At 40.3% G+C, this 24,243-nt stretch overlaps 1 protein-coding gene across 4 annotated transcripts; it reads right to left on the bottom strand.

Annotated features, from left to right (window-relative positions):
• BEND6 (BEN domain containing 6) lies at positions 1-24,224 on the bottom strand. Of its 4 annotated transcripts, XM_075498120.1 has the most exons (11): positions 24,136-24,224; positions 21,660-21,826; positions 19,715-19,885; positions 11,254-11,482; positions 10,998-11,143; positions 10,385-10,483; positions 9,810-9,987; positions 8,116-8,333; positions 6,569-6,761; positions 4,571-4,709; positions 1-2,044 (listed from the first exon to the last, which is right to left on the bottom strand). In XM_075498120.1, the coding sequence occupies exons 4-11, from the start codon at positions 11,447-11,449 to the stop codon at positions 1,777-1,779; spliced, it is 1,437 nt and encodes a 478-aa protein (XP_075354235.1). In that variant the 5' UTR covers positions 11,450-11,482; positions 19,715-19,885; positions 21,660-21,826; positions 24,136-24,224; the 3' UTR covers positions 1-1,776. The 4 variants fall into 4 exon arrangements, with proteins under 4 accessions (XP_075354235.1, XP_075354233.1, XP_075354234.1 ...); XM_075498118.1 differs by lacking the exon at positions 19,715-19,885; XM_075498119.1 differs by lacking the exons at positions 19,715-19,885; positions 24,136-24,224 and adding an exon at positions 23,315-24,007.
• Positions 24,225-24,243: the final 19 nt, after the last annotated feature.

Here is a 24,243-nt window from a genome sequence, read left to right as displayed (position 1 = left end):
GACATAGTAATGTTTCATTTTATTTGATAGAAAGTTGCTTCAAAAATATGATTAACTATATACATTCTTATATGCTGTACATACAATTACATATACAAAATGTACATAATAGCAAACATCCTTCTGTTACATTTTATAGATGGTAGTTAATAACATGAGATAGAATTTACATCATATTTCATACCTGCTTTCATCCTGATCCTCTCTAGAAGGAACTGATAGACATGAGAGATGAAAAAGGCTAGCAGATCACTTAATTTATACCCCAGCCCACACAAACGTCTTCTCCACAGTGCGTTTTATTAGTGCATTGTTCTAGTACAGTTAGGTTTGCAGCATTTTCCTTTAGACTTACTTGGCTGCTAACCCCATCTTCAGACTTTTTTCCCAGCATTCACCCTAATACCATTTCTAATTTATTTCTATAACTCAGATCTCCTGAGTTATAGAAATCCTCCTCAAATCAAGCTAGATTTCTTCAACTTTATGTTGGTGGTTTTTTTTTTTTTTAATCTTGATTCCTTAGTTGCTTGTTTACCATGTATAAAACAGATTTAACTATTAGTACTCTTTGTTCTGGGAGAAGTACACTCAAGCAAGAAAGCTATAATCCAAGTGTGCTCTCCTTCTCATGCTACCGGCACACTGTGAGCCTGGAATCAGACGAGGAAAAAAATGAACCTTCTCTCCTCCTCCTCAGGCAATTACAGGGTGTGTGACTGCCAGCTGCTCCCTGGGACAAGTGGTGTCAGATCTCAAGAGGAACTGCCCAGTTACTGGGATTTTTCTGGTCCCAGTCCCATGAGGAATGCTCTACCTGTCCACCCTCTCTCTAAGCGAGAGGTAGCATACCAAAATCAAAACACAGGGAGTAGAGGCTGGCAACTCTGCCCTTTACTAGTCGCTTCCAAGAGATTGTCCTGCATTTCCTGACTGGAGGAATCAGGCACCCTTATGCTATGGACCTGACGTTCAGGGAAGAAGAGTGAGAGCTGCCAAACCAGCAGAGTACCAGCAGCAGAAGGCCAGCAGAGAGAAGCCACGGCCTCCACCGTGGCTCCAAACAGGCTATCCTGGAGCACTCTTCCCTGAGCTAAGAGGGAACATGGCTTCTTTCATTGCCTTTCCAACTTTCAGAGGTTAAAAATGAGCTGCTTCTTTCCTGCAGACATCTTGAGAGCTGCAGTTTCATTGCCCTAAGAAAGTTTTCTTCTTTCCAAGTTAACAGCATCCTTCAATACCTATTTTATTTCTTCTTCTCTGCTCATGTGGCCCTGTGCTTTCTAACCCTGTGCTGGCCATAGTCTTCATTTCACTAGGAAATTTTTCTGTTCTCTTTTCATACCTCTATATCTTTTTTGTATTAATATGCAATAGCTTTCTCTGATCGGTAAAGCGGTTTTCCATCAGCTGTCAAGGTGAAAGCAAGGGGATTAAGGTTCCTCTTACACATTCTTTTGGTATTACTTTAAATAATGTTTTTTTCTAACTAAGGGGAACTCTTCTTATACTCTTCAGAACAAGTTTATATTTTTTGAATTACTGCATAACATGCATATATTTAATAATATCTTAAAGCCAAAGATATTAATATGCCTTCATTTTTTCCTAGGCTGTGGGATTTTCATTTGTTTGAGAAAATGGTTCTCAGGCTTCTATTCTGCTTGCAGTATCTCTGTCCACTGTTGCTAGGCCCATTTAGATATTATTTATTTTTTATTTTATACTACTCCTTGATCTCCATTGAGAATTTGAACTGATATGAAATACCTTCTGTTATTCTTTGTCTGAATTCCTGAGATCCTGTCCGCAACCCTGGTTGGGAGAGGGCGCTGGTGAGCTTCTGGCAAGATGAGACTCCACCTTAGAAGAAGTGGGTTTGAAACACTCCTGCTGCCCTTGTGTGGTGGGAGGTGGAGGAGTCAGACGGCTGTCACTTTGCTGAATTTGTGCATTAGCAGCTGGTGAATCATCATCCTGCTGGTCTTGTATGCTGGGAAGAACAGCCGAAGAGATGATGCCCTGAGGAGCAGCTGTTGAACCACTGTTGAGACAATTTATAACTAAGCTTGAGATATTAACATTAAATGTGCAAATACTATTGTTCTTAGTTTCCAAGCAGCAGAGTTTGTTTATTAGCTAGTTAACTAGTTTTCTTCATTGACACATTCCCCTTTTCCTTGTTTCATCTCAGCCTAATGGATCTGAGATGGTGACTTGTCCGTCTTGTTGGATTTGACTCCAAATTCCTTCTCTTGAATTGTAGTCGTATTCAGGGGCAAGGCAGAGGAGGGGGGCAAGGAAGGAGGAGCAGCTAGGGGGAAGATCAAAACTACAGTATCACCAGTTTTAAAAGTTAGTAACTTGTGGGTAAGTTGTTACTACAGGTATTGCACAACAGGATTTTCTCTTGACCCCTCTCTGTACTTCATTGCTGGAAGGTGAACTGAAGGAGTAACAGTGAAATTACGAGCACTTTTAAATTCTCCTGATTTTCTTATAGAGAAAACTTGTGTCATCTGAGTTAAAGGAATCACCACTGTTATCTCCATTACCTACAAGGTGCTTAAATGCTTTCACAGTGAGGAAATGCTGACCAGGTGTAGAATGAATCCATTATGAATGCATTCTAATAATCATCCATTCAAGAGAGACTATGCAGGCAATATTTACATTGGTTTCAATGGATATTGGACTGGATTTTACATAAGCACTTATCAATGACAGACATAAAGACATTTTTAAGATATCAAGTTTAAATTGAAAGGTCTATAGGCAGTAGTAAAAAACAACCCAGAATTGTTATAGTGCTAGCTCAAGATCCTCCCATCAAGGCTTCAGGAATACTGTGTCTGTAGATGAGAAGACTCAGGAATTAGCAAAATTTATGGATTCCTCTGATGAAGATAAAAATTTAAAATATAAAATATTTAAGATTTAATACTTTCAAAGAAGACAGAGTCTGTGTTTCTGTGCTGTTATTTTTACCACCTGTGTCAAGGACAAGGAAAAATACTACAGTGAATCAATGCACACTGTATGTTACAAATACAGAGGACCTTTGTTTTATGAAGCCTTCTCATCTCTAGGAGAAAAGCATTAACACAGTAAACTGTCTTTTAGCCAGGCTGGTGCATTTGTTTGTTGTTTCCAGATGAGAAAACCTGTGTATGTGGATACTTCCTATAGATATTATCTGAATATTTTTCAAGTAGTAATTCATAGACCACTGGTGGTCCATGGAGTACTTCCAGGTGGCTTAGAGAGGAATTTTAATATTAAAGCACTGCTACGTTTCAAACAATTGTGTTGTGACATAGTCAAATATCTTGGGGTGTTTTTGTTTGTTTGGGTTTTTTTTTGTTATGAAGTGTCTTACAGTTGCAAATATGGATTTTAAAACGTGCACGAGATAACTGAACTAGGGAAGAAGTAAAATATTATTTCAGTATGGAAAGTCAAAGTAAGGACAAATCTGTTCTCTCTGTCTCACTGATTTTAATCTCTTGTTCCTTGTTAAGCTCTTACCCTGTTCCTGAGGAGAGGCTGAGAGAGCTGGGACTGTTTAGCCTCAAGAACGCTCAAGGGGATCTTATCTATGTGTATTAATATCTGATAGGAGGGTGTAAAGAAGACGGAGCCTCTTCTCAGTGGTCCCCAGTGGCAGGACCAGAGGCAACGGGCAGAAACTGAAACACAGGAGGTGCCGTCTAAACATCAGGAAACCCTTTTTCACTGTGAGGGTGACTGAGCACTGGCACAGCTTGCCCAGAGAGGTTGTGGAATCTCCATCTTTGGAGATACTCAGCCCAACTGTATATGGCTCTGAGCAACCTGGTCTAGGTGACCCTGCTTTGAGCAGCGGGGGTTGGACTAGCCAATCTCCAGAGGTCCCTCCCAACCTCAACTATGCTGTGATATGTACATTTGGTATATATGGAAACAGTACTATGCAAATAGCTGACTTCACCGACAACAGGGAGGAGTTCAGCAATTTTAGACTAGTCTTGTTCACAAGGTAAGAATGCCCATAGTAAGCAAGATGTTATTTAATAATTCCTCTGCCCCAATAATTGGGACTCTTCTGGCAGGAAAAGAACACTAATTTAGCTCTCCTATAGTACTTTTATCAGTAGGTACAAAAGAGGTGTGATTTTTCTTATCTTTACTGTGGGTTAATTGAGGCACAACACGCGACATGAAAATGGAACTGACTGGCCTCTGGAGAGCCTACAGAGAATAATAAGAAAAGTAAACAATGCCAAATCTAAAATAGACATATTGATCAAAGTAACTCCATGTGTTTCATTCTGTCTTCTCATCCTGTAATTTAATAGCTTTGTGCTGCTTTGTCTAGAATGAACAACTTTTTTTTGTGCTGTAATGTTAAGCTGGACTGCTTCTGTATTACATACTTTTTGTATAAGGTTACAAAAATATTTACCTACTTGTCAATGCATATCTGAACATGTATCTTCGTGGTAATTTTAATATTGCTTTTAGATTTTATTACCACAGGGTAATATATGGAATTACACATTGCAGGCTACAATTTTTTTTTAAGACTTACCAAAAGCTCTGCTTCTGAAAAGCACCTGAGTTAAGATCTTTGCTTAAAATTGGCTTCTTGGTGCAATTGTTCAGTTTTTGTCCCATCATTCGCCTAATTAAAGCATCATCTGTGTTTGGAAACAACTGTTTTGTGATTCCTGCAAAATAAAGAGATGATATATATGAGGCCTCCAAATCAGGGAAACCACAGATGTATGATCTAAAATGCCTTTATTGCATCTTTGAAATTTCCAGCTACTTCAGCTTCAGCTCTAGTTACTTTGCTGTCTTCACTCACTACTTCATAGATTTTGCACGTGCCAGCTCTTGCTTTTCTCTGTGCCTTCCATATTGCTGTGCCTGCTCTTGGCAAACTCAAAGGGAGGTCCAGGGCCACAAGGGCTTCCTGTAGTAAGTGATTTGTGTTTGCTCATCCTCTCTTTCTTTGTTCTGTTCTTGATCAAAGAGTCCTATTCCTATCCTCATCAGTCCTCATGCCTCTGAATCTTCCAGGTTTTGTTCTTTAATTTTCATTTGCAGGTGATGTCTCCTTCCCCAAACATTTCCCTTCTGTTTTGCCTGGCTAACTTTTTTTGGATGCAAAAAACCTAACAGGACTCAACATCAGGAATGCATCTCCTGCTCTCCTCTTCTCCATCATCTTCCCTTCCCTTGATTTTTTTCCCCCTTTCTTTCATTTTGAAGTCTTATAGTTTCTATCTTCTTTAAATAATCTGATCTACTAACTCATTTTCTACAGTCCTAGAACTCCCAGGCTTCCTTCTTATTTTTCTTCTTCTCTTGTGTAAGTTGAGACTTTTCTATTTGAATTCAGGAGTGTTCTCATTTCCTTTAACAAACTTCTTTGACTTCTCTATAGGCTTCCCTTTGTCACTGAATTCTCCACAGCATGCTGCATTCAATGTCCTGATTATCGTCTCTGCTTCCCTTTTCAGTTTTTCCTAGACCCTTCCCCAGAATCCACCTTTAGAAAAGTCACTAGGAGCTCTTAGAATCATAGAATCATTTAGGTTGGAAAAGACCCTTAAGATCATCGAGTCCAGCCGTTCTTCTCATCCCATGAAATCTTTTTAATTTTTCTCATACATCATTCTGAAATTGTCTCATCTTACCATCTCTAAATATATTTTCACCATCTTACACACTCTTTCCTTTTCACTCTCTTGACTTTGGGCCTTTTTCTCTAGCTAGGTTCTTAAGGAAAAGAGGTTTCTGCAACTGGTAACTTTTGAAACTCCTGGCCAACTTCAACAAAAGTGGACCAAGGTACAGGAACTGGAGCTAAGCTGGGAAGAGAACTGAGAGAACTGGGGAAGTCCAAGGAAATGGCAATGGGTGAGGGATTCTAGTACAGGAATTTAGGCTATGTTGTTCAAGTATTAAGCTATAGGTGTGAATCCAATAAAAACCAGGCTTCATGCGCTCACAAAATACTGTTTTCTTTAAAGCTGCTACTTCCATCTGAAATGATTCTCTTTCCTATGCACCAAACATTTTTTGCCTTAAACCTCAGCATAAAACAAATTTTGTTTGCTTCTCTGATCACTGTTCCTGTCTTCTATACTTATTGTCTCATTTTACCTCCAGCGCTACTTAAAATGTCAGAATTCATAACATTCACTAACTTCAGAATATGGCAGACATTATTTTAAATTTGATCCGTGTCCTCTCTTTGCCTTCCCTTATCCGTTAACTGTCACGCTCCAAGTTTGACTGTTGTAGATTAACCTTTCAAAGGCTAAAAAAATTTATAGAATCACTGTGCTGAGTAGCCACCTAAGTAAAAACCACAAAATTCACACAACAGAAATACTACTACTTAGCATTTCACTGCCAATATTTGTAACAGATGGATTAAAAAAGTATGTAGCTGAAGCAGGAAATATGAAACAGCATATCACCTGAGTAGACCAGCTGTTAAGCATTACAGCCCCCCCCTCAGAGAAAGCCCTCTGTCAAATCAGTGCCACATTGAGTAACGTTAACAAGTCATCACCTATGATTTCCTGAACTTCATTCTGATTCATAGCTGGTTTCGCCGCTTTATCCTTTGAAGAGGAGGACTTTGCACCTGTCAGGCTGTGTGTAGCCATGTATTCGTGTGTATAAAGTGCTTGCATCAAGTCATTTATAAACTTTTGAGGTTTGCTCTTGTTACAAAGTGCAATCTGCCACTTTTCAATCTTGAACTGGAAAACAAAATTGGTCATAGGCATAACTATTGCAGTTCTCTAGAAATATTATATAGTATTACCTCTGAAATATTTTTTTAAATTTTCTTTTTTTAAAATACAATTTCAACAGTAATCTCTACAAACTGTGTGCTTGAGACCAATGCTAAACTTGCATATGACTCAACGTTTGCAACTGTACGCGCAGGTTGATTTTTTTTCGGAAGCAAATGTGGGGCAGACTAAGGACCCCATTCAGCCTAGCAAACACTTCACCAAGTGATCCTTATTACTCACTAGTGGAGACAGGACGTGTTCAGACATATCTAAATCCTTCTGCTCGCACTCCATGCAGGCTGGCTGTGGTCCAGTTCTGGTGTGGATTCTGTACAGCCTTGGGAACACGGCACTATGCCCAAGCTAATATTCCTGCCTCCAAGCAGACGTGCCCTAAGAACTGTGACATCTGGTCCTGGGCTTTGAGAGTGACTTCTACACACAGCAGTTGTACAGCCTAAGCATTTGAACTCTCCTAACGGGCAATTTTGAGCTATCTCTATTAAGTAAGGCTAGGTTTCTTAGAAAATTAGGTCTTTTTATTTCTTTGGAGATGTTAGGTCAAATTTTGTGTATTGCAATATTCAGTCAAAACATCATACCTTGATAATTCTTAATAGATTTCTTTGGGTTTTAGGACCCCATGACAAGACACGAGAATGATTTCCACCAACTGGCATGACTCAGTGCATAAGAATGTTTATGTAAAGTGTGAATGCAGAAGCTAGAATTATTCTTTTGGTTGGGTCTTTATATTTTTCATGTAAGGCCTCTGTGCCTGAGATTTCTCAATTATGCTCTATTATAATTACAGAGAATAGGGGAACATCTTTACTCAGTACCTATATATATATATATATGTATTTCTACTTAATTGCTGGCCAGTGTCTGGAACAAGAGCAAAACCATACCATTCTCCATTTACTTATTAACAGTTTAAACAGACTGCTGGTATTTTTCTTAGATTATCTCTGAAACGCTACCATTCCCCTTTGGCATGCAAAGCATTAGGCTAGAAGTTATCCCTAAATCTCAGTATTTTCTTCATGCACCTGCACTCTTCCCTTAGTCACAGATGTGCAAAGCCACCGAAATCAAAGCGCGTGTGAGAGTGTACCAGCACACTGAATTAAGTCTAGTGTTTCTCATGGAAAGAGCCTTCTGCACAAAAGGAGCTCATTAGTCACATCATCAACTGAATGGTGATAAAATGACTTTTACTGATGCTTACTTTTTGTATTTGTTATACTATAACAGTAAAGGTTGTACTGTATAAAGTTTTAATTTTTATGCCTGAAATTGCCTTCTCACTGACCTGTTTTTCGGTTTGTTGCTCCTCATCTTCCACGTTTAGAGTTATTGGTGAGCTGGAGTTACTATGCATAGCTGCATATGAATCTGCTAACGGGTTGTTAGATGCTTTCCAAACAGCATGTGAATGCAGACTGGACGTAGATGATGTCACTCCGCCTTTGAGCAGTGCTTCAGCCATCCCTACCAGTTCCTCAAAATGGGTGACTGCCTGTGGCAACACTGAAATCAAATGGAAAGTGATGGGTCAAAGTAGTTGAAGCTTTCAGACTCTAATTACATAAGGATGTATATTTTTGTAATTAGGTTCCTGTCGTACTGCAAAAGAGTCAAAGCAGTCAGCAAAAACACTTTAACATACTTTTTTCCTATTCTCTCAAAGCTTTTCCTGCCATTCTGATGTCCCCACCCTTGATGATCTGGCCTCTGTTTTTAGAATAGGATAGATCAGTTCTCTGAAAGGCTAAGAGGAACCATTAGTTTATGCCCATCATGGCACTAAGCTGCCATTTCTCTTTCTTCTTTTTGCTATCTCAAAATCTCTACAAGTCTGTAAAGCTATTGAATATGGGCTAAGTAATGTTATGTCTGATTTAATTTTTTTTTTGCTTCAAAGAAGTTACATAGACTGCATAGACTTTTTTCCTCTTTTTTAATCTATAGAGAGTATCTTTTAAATGGCCCTTTCTTCAAGTAATATTTATTTTCAGATATAAACTTTTATTGAGTTCATTAAGAAGAATCAATTCAGCAGAGCGAAAAGGATGCAAGGGCTGACAAATCAGCAAGATACAGAATCACTGAATTATTAGAAAATACTGTCAAAGTCAAAGTCAAATACTGTCAAAGATGTAAGGCAAATGGACCTAAATGTGTAAGAAAAGTTGTCAAACACTAACAAAATGTTTAAAAATAATATTCAGAAAAGTGGAGATGAATGATTTAAACCAAGATGAATAACATACAGAACAGAATCAGGTGGGCAATGAAACTGATGAGCACTTGCAAAATCATATGAAAATAAAGAGAGATACTAGGCTGTCTAGAGACGAAATGATATAGCTGGCAAGAAGTAGCAACTCTTTAAACCTTATTCATTCACCAATGGTTTGAAATTTTGGATTCAGTCTTGGCTGCCCCAGAGTAAGGGACAGGGACAAGTAAGAGGGGCTTCAGAGGCGATCACTGAGTGAGGAAGGATTCATTTATAAAAGAACAAAATGGTTCACCTCTGGGAAAGGACTAAATTTGTTGTACCTGGAACTAACTCAGATTATCAATAATGAGGAAGTACTAAAGTAATTAGAAATGAAATCATTCCAGAATAAAGAAAATTTCAGTAGATCAAGAATAACTGTTAATAAACAAGATTAGTTGGACTGGTCAGTGGAGTGTTTGAGCATAGCCGATGGTTATACACAGCACACAGAAAGGTTCTCTTGGGAACAACCGACAGGATTTAGACAGATTTTTCCATTTGTAACTCTATGATTGCATGGCCTCCGTGTAAGAGAGTTTTTTCTGAGTGCTGCTGGAATTAAATGTTGCCATGTATCAAAGACTTTGATGCTAACGGTAGGCCTTGGTCGTGTCAGGTGCTTGAACATCCATAATTCCCATCCAAATGGCCTTTTATAAATCAAGCTTTTCATGACCTTCAGGCTTTCCTCTTCATCAAAATAACTCCCCTGACTTTACCTTGAAGCATCACCAGGGACTGCCTTAGGCGGCAGTTTTCTCTCATGGTGTCTGTCAGCTTCCTCTTGAGACTTTTTATTTTGGCACACAGTTCTACCTTAGATAGTTGAAATAAAGGCTCTTCATCATCACTGCTACTTTCACTGTACAGAAAGTTGCTTCCTGAATATGTTTCTCTCTGGGGAAAAAAAAAAAAAACCAACAAAACCAAAACGTGCTATCTATCTAGAGCAACAACAACATAAAATTAAAGCATTAAAACTAACATTAAAATATCTGGCTAAATCAGAATATCCTCTTTGTACACAGAATGTATAAACAGACCCGGTGCATTTTAATAATAGCTGTTACTGAACATAGATATTACCATTCCTATTAAAATTCAAAATGAAATGTCAGGGTAATACATAACCATTAGATACTTCTCTCTTTGTTGTCCATTCACCAATTTTCTAAGGTAGTGTCTTTTAGAACCGTTAACTTCGCTAAAACAGAAGTCTTACGCCCCCCTAAACAAATACATTTCAGTTTGCTTTTGCTTAATACATTAAAATTGCTCAAGATGAGATGTTTACCTGTTTGTTAATTAAAGATGTTTCAAGTTGACTTAGGATGTTGGCAGGAGCAGATGCCTGTAATGATTTCTTTCTTTTTATATGCTTCATCATCTTCCCCTGTAAACAAGAGCATAATAGTGCCTTTGCATTCCTAGAGAGCCTTTCATTACAGTATCCCATGGTATACCATAAACTTTTATTCACTGTGCACTTGACATTTTTGGTTAGTATTTTTGAAAAGTATGTTCATAACCTTTTGTTAAGATTTACGTTTTCTTTCCCCATATTTTGTCACTGCAGATCTCAGCACAATGCAAAGCTCAGAAAACCTGGTCCCTCCCCTTCCTTATGCAGTGGTCAGATTTCTGTCTTATGGGAGAAAATGTAATGGAGCTACAGAGCATCCAAATCTTGAATAACGCTTCTCTCTTTAAATAGCAAAGGACAAAATCCATGGGCCTAACTAATTACTCTGACAGCTTATTGTGCTGAGGTACCATGTGAAGATCGTCTGTATTCCTACCTTTACTATACATATTTTGTGTATTATATTGTGAAGAATCAATAGTTACGGTCTATTTCATTCCATTATGGGCCTACCAATATCAGGCACATAAAGACAGAAACTCACCTGTTCTTTATCCAGGTCACTGTCTTCACTCTCTGAGAATATCATTTCTATCCTCTTCCTCTTGCCTTTTCCAAGGACTTGTATTTTTGTAATTTCATCCGCTCGCAATATCTTTTGCATCATTTCTACCAACTCTTGCGGGTCGTCTGAAGTGATGGAAAAAAAAAAAAAGGCCAAAGCACAGAAAATCAGGTAGCAATACCTTACAACTGGATTAAAATTTCATGTCAGACAAATGCTCTGGAACTGCACTCACCACTCATGTACACAACTTTCACCAGGTGCTTTTCTGTCTTTCTTTCTCCCACAGGCCAGTTTACTAGCACGTGCTCATTTGGTTTCAGAAGTCTTTCTAGTTCATTGTCATCACTGGGCAGGTCCTGTATCCACGACGTCTCTCCAATTTGCAGTGAATTATCATTTACAAAATCAAACAGTGTAAATTTTTTCATTGTTACGTGGTTTTCTTGTCACACAGATACCGCCTGCAGGATGTCATCGGAAAAATAGCTGTTACCATGTCATGCCACAGGAATGTTACAAGAATACTTTAAAAAGCCCCAAACAACCCTCCTATTCCTGGATTTTGCTAATTCCCTTGTATGAAAATATCCTGGACAAGGAGGTGAAAACTAGCCAAGCAGTGTGTTTTATCTCCCCTGAAAGATGGGAGATGGTCTGTCCAATACATGTTTGTCAGACAGTTGCCTCCAAAACTATGCGCAGAAAACAGCTTTCACTCACAGAGCCCTTGCTTCCATATTACTGCCATGCCTAATCTGTCTCCTGCCCAGGATCTCTGTTACTACTGCATTTGCTCCAACAAAAGTGTTCAGTTCAGCCTCTGACTAAAAGATACAGGTGCGATAAAAACTTTCATGAAGGTACTAGCTCTACGTGCTATGAAGAGGGACGTATGACTTCCAGGACTGTATTAGTCATCTCGCGAGCAGCAAGATGTACAATTGCAGACACAGAAAACCAACCCAGAACAACCCAGGACAACTGACTGGATGAGGTAAGACACATTCTGGCAGTGGAAAACTTGACGTACAAAAGAAATGACAGGCTGAGGACTGGAAGAGAGCTGCGCTGCTTTGTGAAGAATAACAGCAACAAGGAGAACCCAAACCCAAACATACAACTAAATGCTTTGCTTACATAAAACAGTATTTTTAAAGCAAAGGACCATTTCTGGGCTTTTTAAAGCACTGGAGTTCTACACTGGGAGAAGGGAACAAGTCATACTTTGTGCTTTATTGTTCTAATGAAGCTGACAGGCCTTACACAAAAGTGTGAAATGCAACATACATTATTAAACACTACTGGAAATATAACCGGTTCATTTAAGTGTTTCCATTATACTCAGAGAAGATATTTTCTACTTTAAAATTATTAAATCAGATAAAACCAATAAATAGAAAATTGGATTTTGTCAAACCTTGATCTTTCCAACAAACGTATGGTTTAGCCTGCCAGTTCTTAGAGGTGAAGTACTTTTTACAGAGCTGAACACTCATGAATTCCCAGATGTGACAGCGTGATTTGCAATTTACTTGGCCTCAATCAGTTGGAAGCAAATCTAGTGCCTCATGCAGAGGCTGTCAAAAAGGTAACTCAGAGCTAGGAAAGGAGACTTAAGCGGAGCTATTATGTCCAAGTGCGAAAATCTGGCTGCAGTGCTCTAAGAAGCAACGTCAATCCGTTTGCAGAAGCCCGGCTCACCACTATTCACCATGCCTGTGCTACGCCTCAACAGAGCTGGCTTTTCACACAGGGGTGAACTTGTTAATTTGCGAAAGACAGCTGCGCTCTTGTCAACATGTTTACTGATACAATGAGGCAAGCGGCGTAAGAAATCACCATTAAAAAGAGTATTAAATCATGCTTTTATGCAGAAAGTGTTGAGTGTGATAGCAGTAGGATTGCTAAGTACCGCCCTGCTGAAGAAAGGAGACTGTGTTTGCAAGAATTCACATTAATTTTCTTCAAAGAGAGTTAGAAAGACCAGGAAACATCCATCCCTTGTAAATTCTGGAGAGGAAGCAGCCTGAATGTCTATGCCTAGCATGAATCACGCAGGCCTCATTCTGCCACTGATCCATGCCGAGTGGATCCTGACACCGCAGAAAGGGATCATTCAAATGAATACACATGTAGACAAAGCGGAACCCAAAGGAAGGAAAGTTTCAGCACTGACCTCACTAGGGATAGGTGAGGTCCAAAACGAAAAGGCATGTTTGTCCAAACAACAATGTAAAACAGCCCGTGCAGGCAGCCACATTGACCATCAGTATTTTTCCTTCTTTTTCAAACTGCTTTTGAATATATACCCCAAGTCAGCTTAACATTTCTTATCCAGCACGAAGATGTTAACTTCTACCTCTGATCAACCCAGCACAGCAATCCTCATCACCCAGTTCTTCTATTCTCAAATGAAGTACTTCGAGCTTTCCCCTCCTTGGCCCTTGGCAGTTCCGAACTACTTCATTACCCTCCTAAAAGCCCACACAAGGTCAGCAGAATTGAAGCAAAGTCAGAGCTGCCAGTGTGCTAAGACTAACAGTCGATTGACTGACTTCTGCATTTTTTTTAATGGTTCCCTGTAGTCCTCTAACAGTTTGTATGTTGTCTCTCATTTTGTATTGAGACAAATATTCTCTGAGCCATGGGACATGCTTGTGGTCTGCGCTTGTACAGGGTTAGCGAGCCGGCCTGGGATTTCCAGGGACGCACTGAATACACAGGCTGTTCGCAGCATGGAGGGTAAGTGATGATTCTCCACGGCGCTGGGGCTATTCACATACACACTGTGCTGACTGAGCGTATCAGTAGCACGTCCAACAGCTTTTGGAAGGTATCAGACTTGCGTATGTGTTATACAGCTTAATGAAGTCAATGGACATGTGGACTTCTGGACGTTTGGAGCCCACGACAGCAGCCTGGTGCTACTGGTAGACTCTTGTGAAGCACACGGCTAGCAAAATGCCTCGCCCAGTCTTTACACCAGACAAGCACCTGGATCCACAAAAATCCATCCTGCCACTCAAAGCTAGGGACAATTTTTACCATGGTCATAACAAGACTCGGAGCTCAGCAATTCGTCTACTTTATCTATAATGCTCTTTTGAGCTGTCAAGATTCTTGCCTGTGGTGGGAGGGTGTACTAGTAAACCGCTAAACTGATTTCACCAAGAGTCTTAACAGCTGCCAAGTTAAAATATAAGCTACATAGGCTGCTGAGAGAAATAAGGAGTGGATTTCACAAATACTCATGGAGGAGGGATGGGGCTGATCCACTCCTTTAGCTCCCGGCAAGATTCCGAGGCTTGTGCTCAGTCCTGTTGCTCCTGCTGCTTTTGAAGGGGCCAAGGCAGGGAAGCAGTTGTGGGGCAGCAACAGCAACTGGCCAGGTCCCCTCTCCTCTGCTGCGGCTCTGCTGGGCATCAGCTCAACTGCTTGCATTACAGATAAAACGACGAAATTATTACATTGCCAAATAAAAGGAACAGAGTGCAAGAGTTGATGTTAGTATTTTTCTGTTATGGAGCTATGCCTTCAGCTCCTGCAGTAGACATTAATCAAACTATGTTTTTTCACAGAATTTATTGTGACAATCCATGGGCCCTGGGGATAATACCTAACTGTCTGCTGGCGTCATCTCTAGCCAGTGATTAAAGGGAATGGAAAGGTAGAACAAAATGTCTCTAATGAGGAAAAGGAACAGTAAAACACTTACTGGAAGAGAAGTCCTGCAGTGTTTTCTCACCCTGTTCTCCCACTAGAGTCAATGTGAACCTTGTCTGAGTCAGGACTGCTGCAGATGCCTCCCTCTAAAATGTTTTATTTGCCAAAATAGATCAAAGGCAAAATATACTGTATCATCAGGAAAAAAAAAATCTTGGGGAGTGGGATTAATCTTACCAAACTTTTACTGCCTTAAAAGTGAGAGGTTGCCTAGCCACGTTTGGCTCAGTCACCGCAGAAAGAGAGGTGATTCATCTCACCCTAAGACACATAGCTAAAAGACAGCAGATGACCTACTGTCTGCGAGAGCCTGTTTCTCTCCACTGACTATTCAGTGACTATACAGGGGTAGGTATGTCTCCTTATAGAAGCCGGCTTGGTCCAACTCATCCTATATTAGCTTTTTCTATTTTTTAATAGATCTTGAATAGTAGGATAGATTCCAGTTGACCTTCTGCTATAGGGACCCAAAAGGACAGAGTATGAAGACTGTTAAAGTGTACCTAGTTCTCTGTTTTAAATCTTTCTAACACAGTTCTGCAAGTCATCAAGTAAGATTTCTGACACTGAGTGCTTTGTTCAGTGGTTTAATTGGAAGATATATAATCGCTCACAGACATTACCCTGTGTGCAGCTACTAACCACAGAGACAGAATTATATGACCTTTGAAAGCCACTTATGTTTCGCAAGTTACTTAATTCTGCTATATTCTCCATTTGAAAACACTAGCTACTTATTTGAGAAGTACTGAAATGCAAAGTTATGATTTATCACTGTTCTAAGACACAAATCTCTCTTGACTTTTTCTAAAAGCAGGTAATTTGTAGAAGGGGGGGAAAAAAGGAAGGAGCCATTTAATTTTAAAGCTCTGCAGAGGAAACATTAATTGGACTCTTAATTTTTACAAACATGTTAACACCTCACATTCTGCACAGATGCTACAAATTTGCACACAGAATATTGTTACTAAGCAACCCAAAAAGCCAGAACAAAAAAATAAAAAAAAAACAAAACACAAAAGTAATTTAAAGACATATCTCAGCCTTTGATTGACATAGTCTGTTCCATTCAGCTGGAGAGCTGGCAGATGGCATGCTGAGATCATTAGTTCTCTTTCCTTTCAGTAAATGCAGTGTAGAGTATTACAAATTTACAACGTGAGATTGTAGGCCTGCTCAATCGGTCCGATTCTGCGCGGTTTAAAATAGGGCTTCGCCACTGATTTCAGCAAAACAAGAAACTGTACCATAACCGGGCAACATAGATCCATAATAAAGTACTAACATTTTACATTGTCTAGCCTCTAAGTTGAGCCTTCAATAATCCCAGTTTTCCTTGGAAAAAAATCCCACCTTTACTGAGCTAGAAATTAATCTATCTCACTCAAACTACTTATTTCCAATTCAGCATAATGAGTGGTAGTCACAGATTTGGTTTGTGTTACTTTGACTATGGCATTTTACACTGAACTTGTCAGGACATTAAATACAATGTTGGTGTAAATCCCTTGGGCTACAACGAAATCTCGAAAGTCCCAGTTCTCTGTAACAAATTTATAATGGAAAACATGACGACATTTAAATATGTTACATGCCCTGTTGTGGGTTCTAATCCTATTCCCCTGTGTAATCCTATAAACCAGTGTAAGAGTTAGTAATGATTTCAGTGGAATTGGGCACTGTTGGAAGAATGCACAAGTGGTGTTACTGCTCAAAAGATTTACAGTGTGATATCTTAGTCATTTTATGGGAAAATATGACTTAAAAGCACAAATCTGATACTCTCAGCTGAGAAATACAGTGTACAGATTTTCCAGAATCATCAGTATTGCTGTGTTCCAAATTCAGCTGGAAATCTGGGAGAGCATCTATCAGAACATTACTGCAACTTTCAAGACTATAAATGCACAGAAATGATCCCACTTGTCTTCCACAGGAAGGATAAAACTACATGATTTTTATTACTGATATCCAACAGCTCACTTCCTGACTGTAGATCGCTATCTTGGTGTGACTAGTTATGAAATAATCTGATATACTTTTCTAAGAAGTGATGCTATTCATGGTAAAGCAACATCTTCCAGCCTTATTTACGCAAATCGTCTTGCTGACTTCAAAGCCTCAGCAGCATTTACAGTCCACAGGATTATACGCAGAATTTGGCCCAATCCTTGTCCCACACACTAAAATCCATTTGAGTGGCCCAAGGAATTAATGAAGCCATTATTATTTTTCACAGTAGTGCCCTCCATGCTGTGAGTTTTAGCAACGTAGAAGTTTTATAAAATAATATTAATACCTAAATATGCCAAAGCCCTTTGTAGGACTGTGGCCTAAAATCAAAAGCTTGAAAAAGTTTATTGGAAAAGCTCTGATTTTTGCATCAAACCGTTAATTTTATTTGTAACACTGAGTGATAGCAAAGGATGAATAATGAATTTATTAAGCAGGTATATTTAGTATGCCTAGAAGTACTAAACTTTTGTTCTAACTAATAATTTATTCAACTAACAGTGAAACATGGTGTTTGTTCTAATAATTTTTCAAGATAGCAACGTGGCATCATTATTGGGCTTTCAGGACAGGATTCAGTTCTAGATTAAGATGCTTACATTTAGGTGTCACTGATGCACCAGGTATCTAAGTTATCACTGTAATCACTGGAGATCTAGGGATCAGTTTGGCTTCCTAAACGTAGGTGTCTAGTGCCAGTGTCCTCTGGCGTTCTGCTTGGCCTTCAGCTGCTACTCCAGAAGTGCAAATCTCCCACAGATCTTTTATCACAACTGCTGTCCCTGCGGAGATGTCTCAGCCTTGAGCAACTGCAACCGTCAATGAGTCAAGCCCCTATTGAACACAATTAAAGCTCCCTGGAGAGCAATTCGGCTTATTTCAAATGCTCTAGGGCTCAATACAGTTGCCTAAAAACAAACGCATGGTGCAATCTTAGATACCATAAATTATTACGCCTGCCCTCCAACTGCCTCTTCTGATGGGCGCATATCTCACATAGGGACTAGACCCTCTTCCAGGCTCATGAGGGTGGTTACTAACTCCAGGCACCTCAAATGGCACTAAACACATAAATTTAGGGAAGTGAATTGTTCTCTGGGCCCCAATGGCTGAACTGAGTTTAAATAGGAGCTTCGATACCTCACATGCCTATAAACCACATACATTTATTTATCTGTATTTTAATCCCACACTCAGTGAAAGATCCCCATAAAGATAACAAGATGCCAAATAACAAGATGCAGGAAGTTATCTTAATTCTGCATCACAGATTAGTATCTTTATTAAATAGCTATTTCACAGCTGACAGATGGAAAACTAATACCCACTCTGATTTACTTATTTGCAAATACCATGCTCAACAAAATGTATTAATATACAGACCAACAAAAATCAGTTTATTTATTGAACTGGATGAGATACCAAAGCTACAGGAATCTGAATAGTCACGTGAAAGCTCTTTCCATGCAGGTTAATATATCCAAACTCATAGAAGCAGTAAGTAGCCTGGGAGGAGAAACAAGTCAGCATGGCTCTGTAGAGTCCAACACTTGGCCGTACTCATTCTGATCTGGCTTGGGTAATTCAACACGACACATTGTGTCGAAGTTGGAGCTTAACAGCTCCAAATTATAAAGGTTAAAGACCAGTGATGTATTCACTTATTTTGTCTAAAGATGTTTATGGGAAGGCAACGTCATTAGGGAAAGTCTGACCACATGCAAATCTGTGCTGAGGTGCAAAAACCGTGCACTTGCTCTATGTATCAGCCCAAGCAGTCAAACACCCTTTTCCTAAGAGGCTGAAAAAATATCAGACATACTTTCCATATGCAACTAATGTACTTTCAAGTTGCACTTGTTCAAACAAACCCACCGATAACCTGATGTGAGAGTTTATAAGAGGAGGCATCTTACTCTTTTTATAAGGTGGCATAAGCTATCTTACATCTTTCGATAAGCTGTGCTGCCCCAAAGCATTACTATCGGTGACAATCTCCCTTCAACTCTAAGAGCATAGAAGTGAAACACCAGCTGGGAAATTCCAGGCTTAAGCTTTGCTCAGTATTTAATAATCTAGCGGCATCTGAACTATCTCTACTCATATGTCTTTACTGGCTGTCATAGGCGAGTGATGATAGATTAGAAGTCATGCCTGGTTAATACTCAAAGTGCCTGCTCTTTTACTCCAAAGCTCTTCCTCAATTGCTCTGATTTTGCGGCACGTTGGTAGGAGGGAATGAACTTTATGATCTCCAGTTAAAAAAAAAAATCTGCATTACTATTAAAGGTCTTGAGCTAGAACAAGAGACATACACATTGTCCTCTTACTCCAGGGAATATTGCTGCAACTAAGAGTAGTTCTGCATGTACTTAGGAGACTTGACAGAAAGGCATCTTCCCTGCAAGGACGACAACCTCAGACCTTATTAGAGCTATTTTTTTCCCTCCTGTAAAATTAAATGTCTTTTTAGTGTGTGTAGCTCAACGTAACTTTATAAATTAATATATAAGAGCTGAACGGCCAGTGTTGTATATCGGTCTGAAACAATCCTTAAGCAACTTCCAATTATATACATAAAATACTAATGAAGTGCAATTCCCTCTGGGATGCAAGGCCACATTCAGATTGACAACTGCTACATTAAACACTGCCAAAAATGAGTACAGAGCAAATTTTAACCAAGGACAAAGGGGCATATCACTGCTGTAATAAAAAAGAAGCCGTAGGAGCTTTAGCAGTATATTTTGATCTAGGCTCAAGATCAGCCTCTCTGTCTGCAAAGTCAATTTATGCCCACAGAATTCCTGCCAGCATTTTTCCAGCCACACTGTAAGCTGTGAATGCACAACTGCATGGCTCATACTCCATTCGATTTACATTCAATCTAATAAACAGAGGGAATCAAAACATGCAAGTTGTGTGAGTTGATGAACCTGCAAAATAAGGACAATTACCCCTATGTATATAAAGCAGGCAGAATTTGGTTTTATGTGGTCACCTAAGACACCTGCAGATGGCAAAGTGTTCCAGTCATGGAGGCGTCTAGTCTGCAGCACTGGAATCACCCAGTTTGATCTTGGGTAAATCGAACAACCTTTACAGTCTACCTTCTCTTTTCAAAGGATCTGAAATAATAATACATATTTACCTAATTTCAAGGATATTGTGACAATTAACTAATGCTAGCGTGCCTTGCCTTCCAAACATACAAAGCACTGTATGGAGCAAACAATTTAACAAGTTTTGCAGAACAAAGATTTGCAATAACCTTGCTGAATTTAGAACATATAATTTCACATAACTGATTTTTTTTGAAAGGTGATGCCTATATCAAGCTGGAAATTCTTATTCTTTCAGCTGAAGAATGTATTTTATAAGGTTTAATAATCTACCAGAAACTCCCACAACATCATCTCATACATCACGCTTAAACTGCTAGAAAGCACACTGAGGACAGTATGTAACCCGTGAAGTAGAATATTGAGGGGAAAGTCAATTATTTCATTGAATGAGGTTGATAATACTCAGATACTATGATATTTTCTGTATTTACTTTGCTTGCTTCTTTGGTTTTTACTGTATTTACTTTGGTTCCTCTTTGATCAGGAAAAAAACAGATATTTCGTTAAGAAGTATTAGATAATTAGAGAACCCTTCTAACCAGTTAAGTAGTCATTTAAGCAGAATATTTTACTTAATTATCATTAATTAGTAGAAACACAGTCCTTAAAGCATACCTACATTCCAGTGAAAGGAAATTATCTGACTCAGCAACTCTTCTGAAATCATATCATGTGTCATCTCCTGTTCTTATGTCCACATCACCAGATCTAGCATGTGACCTTTTTCTTTCGGCTCACTGATACAGGGAGTCTTACAATTGGAAAATGAGGTCCACAAGGCCTGAATCTGCAGGAGCAGAGAGGTGCCTTCTCGGAGTTATTGAGTGCCCTTGAATCCCACAGCTCACATTGGGGGAGGTCAGCAGATTTCTGCAGACATGGTTTCTCCACTCAAAATACCATCATATTTTCTTTTTGCAATTTTTCTTGCTCCTTTCAGCCTAACCCATGGTACTCAGCTAGGATTTTTAGTTTCTTTTAAAAAGAGTTGCTGAAATTCATGTAAATTATCAAGGAATATGCACTAGTCCATAGACTGTACTGAGAAGAAAGTATCTGCCTTCAGCCTTGCTGGGCAAGACTGCTAAGTCAGAACAGGTTATCATGAGAGACTGGCTGAAAGAATATTTTAGGTCAATGATGCCTTGTCTCCCTGCAGGAAGGCTGCTGCTGCTACAACAGATTCCCTGCTCAACTCTTCCATTAAACTGCAGAATTTTGACATAATTTCCGTGCTGTTCCCCTCCCTCACACAACTTGGGAAAATAGGTAAACAACTGCATTCAAGAGGGACTGCAACCAGAGAAACATCCTCCCCTCCTGTCCTCTCCCTTCCCACTGCAAACGTTTGCTGGTCGCCTCTTTTCTGTGGAGTGTCTGAAACAGAACTTTCCTTTTTCATCCCTCTCCCCAAGTACTTATTGCCACCTCCTCCCCCAGGATTGCTCAAGTAACAGGCTGCTTCCAAGCCTCCTGCCGAAAACTTCAGCTATGCCCGTGACTTTGTCGCTGCTCTGTTTCCCTGTGATCCCCATCAAAACGAGGATCTGCACGATGCTACCTCCCATCTTCCCACAGCTCCGCAAAAGTGCGGCCACATCATGCATACCCTGGAATGGTAGCAGTACCCCTTATTTATTTCAGGGTCGAAGGCTGCATTCGTAGCTTATAAAACTCTTTTGGACTTGCTTCAGCCTCTCAACAACTTAGATCTCTTTTCTGACCTACCTTGCCATTCCACACACTCTTGCTACTATTAGTCTCAAGACTTCGTTACCTTCTTTTACTTCCTCTTCTCTGAAATAGCTTCACCTCCTGGATTCTCCTTCTGAGGTCAAATCTCAGCTGAGAGCCAACGGTTTTGTTTTAACCTTCTCTCTTCATTCCTTTTCTCTTCTCTGTTTATCATCCTTAAGATTTATGAAAAGTTCCCTGAAAAACATTCTGTAAAGAAGCTTATATTAAAAATGCTATACACATAAAACTTATTTTGATTTTTTTTTATTACTATTTGGGGGGAAAAAAAATCTACCCACATATAGTTTGCTTATTTTAAACGCAAAATAACTTCAACAACTTAAACTCTATTCACTGCAGAAGTAATATTTTAACCACACTACCAAAACCCGCTGTATTTAACAAACACAGAGCAGTAATGAATATAAAGAAAGCCATAGCAGCAGTTTGGTATACATGTGAGGCAGTTGACTCAGAAGCCTGGAGCAGTAGCTCTGAGAAATCATGCGTGTCAGCATTTCTTGTACTAAACAGTACTCTCTTTTGCATTTGAAAAAAAAAAAACTAAGCAGTTGTCATGAAATTTATTATAGCCTTTTGGCAAACTATTATCCTCAAGACACCCATGAGCCCTAAGTCTTAGAAGGGAAAAGCTATAAACCTTAAACTAACAAGCTAACGTTAGAGATTCGTCTGTCAAATGTTTTCTATGCACTGCTACCCAAGAACAATGTGAAAATACCTGTTCCCTCTCAGTTCTCTGCAATTTACCGTGCAGTCACTGCTGTGCTACATTTTCTCCACCATCCCATTCTGAACCAATAAATCAGTGCAGAGCGAAGGGTGTCGAAAAGTTTCCTGCTCCTGCAATACGCTGCAGCGAAGCCCTGCAGCAGGGCAGCCGCGTTGCCGGGAGGATCACACTGATTTGCTTCATGTTACAGTGAGGTAACATGAACCGTTTGAATAATCTCCAGGTAATCTGCATTAAAACCATTTTACTGCAGTGTACTGCGGTATTAGGAAAGATTTCAATATTGCACCACGTGATGCAACACAACCTTACAGCATTTGTCCGTTCCTAGGCAGTGAGGGAAAGCTTTAAATCAAAGGCTGCAGTGTAGCAACTTTCCGTTTCACAGAGTAATACGACAGACTATTTTGGCTCACCATGTTGGCGTATACTATGAAATGAGACAAAATTCCCAGAATAAAATATTATAGACCTAAAAGCCAACATATTTTTTTTCTTTCTTCACTTAGCCCCCCAACCTGGTGTCCAGAGAATCCTTCAATGAAAATGAATTTCCCTAACGTTAAGGGTAAAGTGTTACAATGTTATTATCCCAGTGATAAATGAATTTTAGTATTCTAGAGATCATTTTTCCTGTTCTTATTTAAGCTACCACAGATATGTTTCCCTCTCTGTCCTTCCAGCTTGCATATTTTGTAGTTTAATTTAAATTTGTACAGACGTTTTTCTATATAGTTTTACAGCAGTCACGTAAAGCAGTAACATTTCAATGTTATTCCAGTGTTTACAGAGATTTTCATTATTTCTACAAAGTTTTGGAAATGTTCCTCTCATTTATGTGCTTGCATCAAAGATGCATGAAAACTGCACGAATTTTGTCACAAATTAACCCTAACTTTTTCCCCACTAACACAGGCAAGCACGATATTGCAAGACATTACCTGGATATATTTTCAGCACGTGATTTTTTGTGTTTAGGAGTATGAGAGAGTTTAAAACCGCATTTTCAAAGACCTCTAAAACAGCGTTGGAAAGTGTGGAGTATCATCAAAGTAACAGCTGCAGGGGCAGCAATAGCGACAGGGACGAACTCTTCTCATTATCTGCATTAGCAACCTGCACATGCCAGGATGTTTACGCTATATGCGATGCATCAGCTCCGGCAAGGCGGTAAAGGAAAGGCACAGGAGGTGACATTTGCTGCAGCACGTTGCAGTTTACTGCAGTAAGCGGGTATCCAGGCGGCATCGCTCTGTAGCGGCTTTCGCTGCAGCAAAGCCCCTGCACCAGCCAACTTCTCCGCGGCTTTCACGCACGAAACGTCTCGGCGGGTGTGCGAATTTCACACACACCGCCCGGTATGTAGGCACCATACGCGGTGCGCGCCTTCATGCATAACCCAGCCGAAAGCTGGTGCTGTGCGGTAGCCCGCACCGCTGCCCGCAGTCCGCTGTCTCTCCCGCAGTCGCCTAAATCCCAGCATCTGAAGCCCGGTCAGCACGGCGCGAGGACCCCGATCACCTTGTCAGGACGCGTCTCATTAACATTTCCCAGTCCCTTCCCCCAGCGACAGCTTTGCCACGAAACCGGCCGCGACCAGCGCCTCGGGGCCAGGGTCCGCCTGCCCGGCCAGCCGCCGCCCGCACACCCGCACGGGCGATCGCCGCCGCGACCCCGGTCGCTGCCCCCCGCGGCGGCGGGAGCGGGGGCAGCCCCTCTCCCGCCGGGGGTCCCCGGCCACCCCCTTCCCGCCCCCCGGTACCTCGCAGCAGCCATTTTCCGCCTCCCTCTGCAGAGCTCCAGCGCGTGATGTCACCGGCCGCCCCGGCCAAGTCCCCGCGGCGGCGGCGGGCTGCGCCGTGCCCCTTCC

This window comes from Mycteria americana, chromosome 3 (assembly GCF_035582795.1).
Source record: "Mycteria americana isolate JAX WOST 10 ecotype Jacksonville Zoo and Gardens chromosome 3, USCA_MyAme_1.0, whole genome shotgun sequence".
NCBI lineage: Eukaryota > Metazoa > Chordata > Aves > Ciconiiformes > Ciconiidae > Mycteria > Mycteria americana.
This window is presented reverse-complemented; position numbering and strand designations above follow the sequence as displayed.

What these genes read in the sequence shown, in the direction of transcription:
- BEND6 (XM_075498120.1), bottom strand. Translation starts at nt 11,449, where the DNA reads ATGAAAAAATTTACACTGTTTGATTTTGTAAATGATAATTCACTGCAA. An exon ending in GAAAGTTGTGTACATGAGTG is followed by an intron (nt 11,144 to 11,253) that starts GTGAGTGCAGTT and finishes CCATCACTTCAG; the next exon opens with ACGACCCGCAAGAGTTGGTA. An exon ending in CATCTTTAATTAACAAACAG is followed by an intron (nt 9,988 to 10,384) that starts GTAAACATCTCA and finishes TTTTTTCCCCAG; the next exon opens with AGAGAAACATATTCAGGAAG.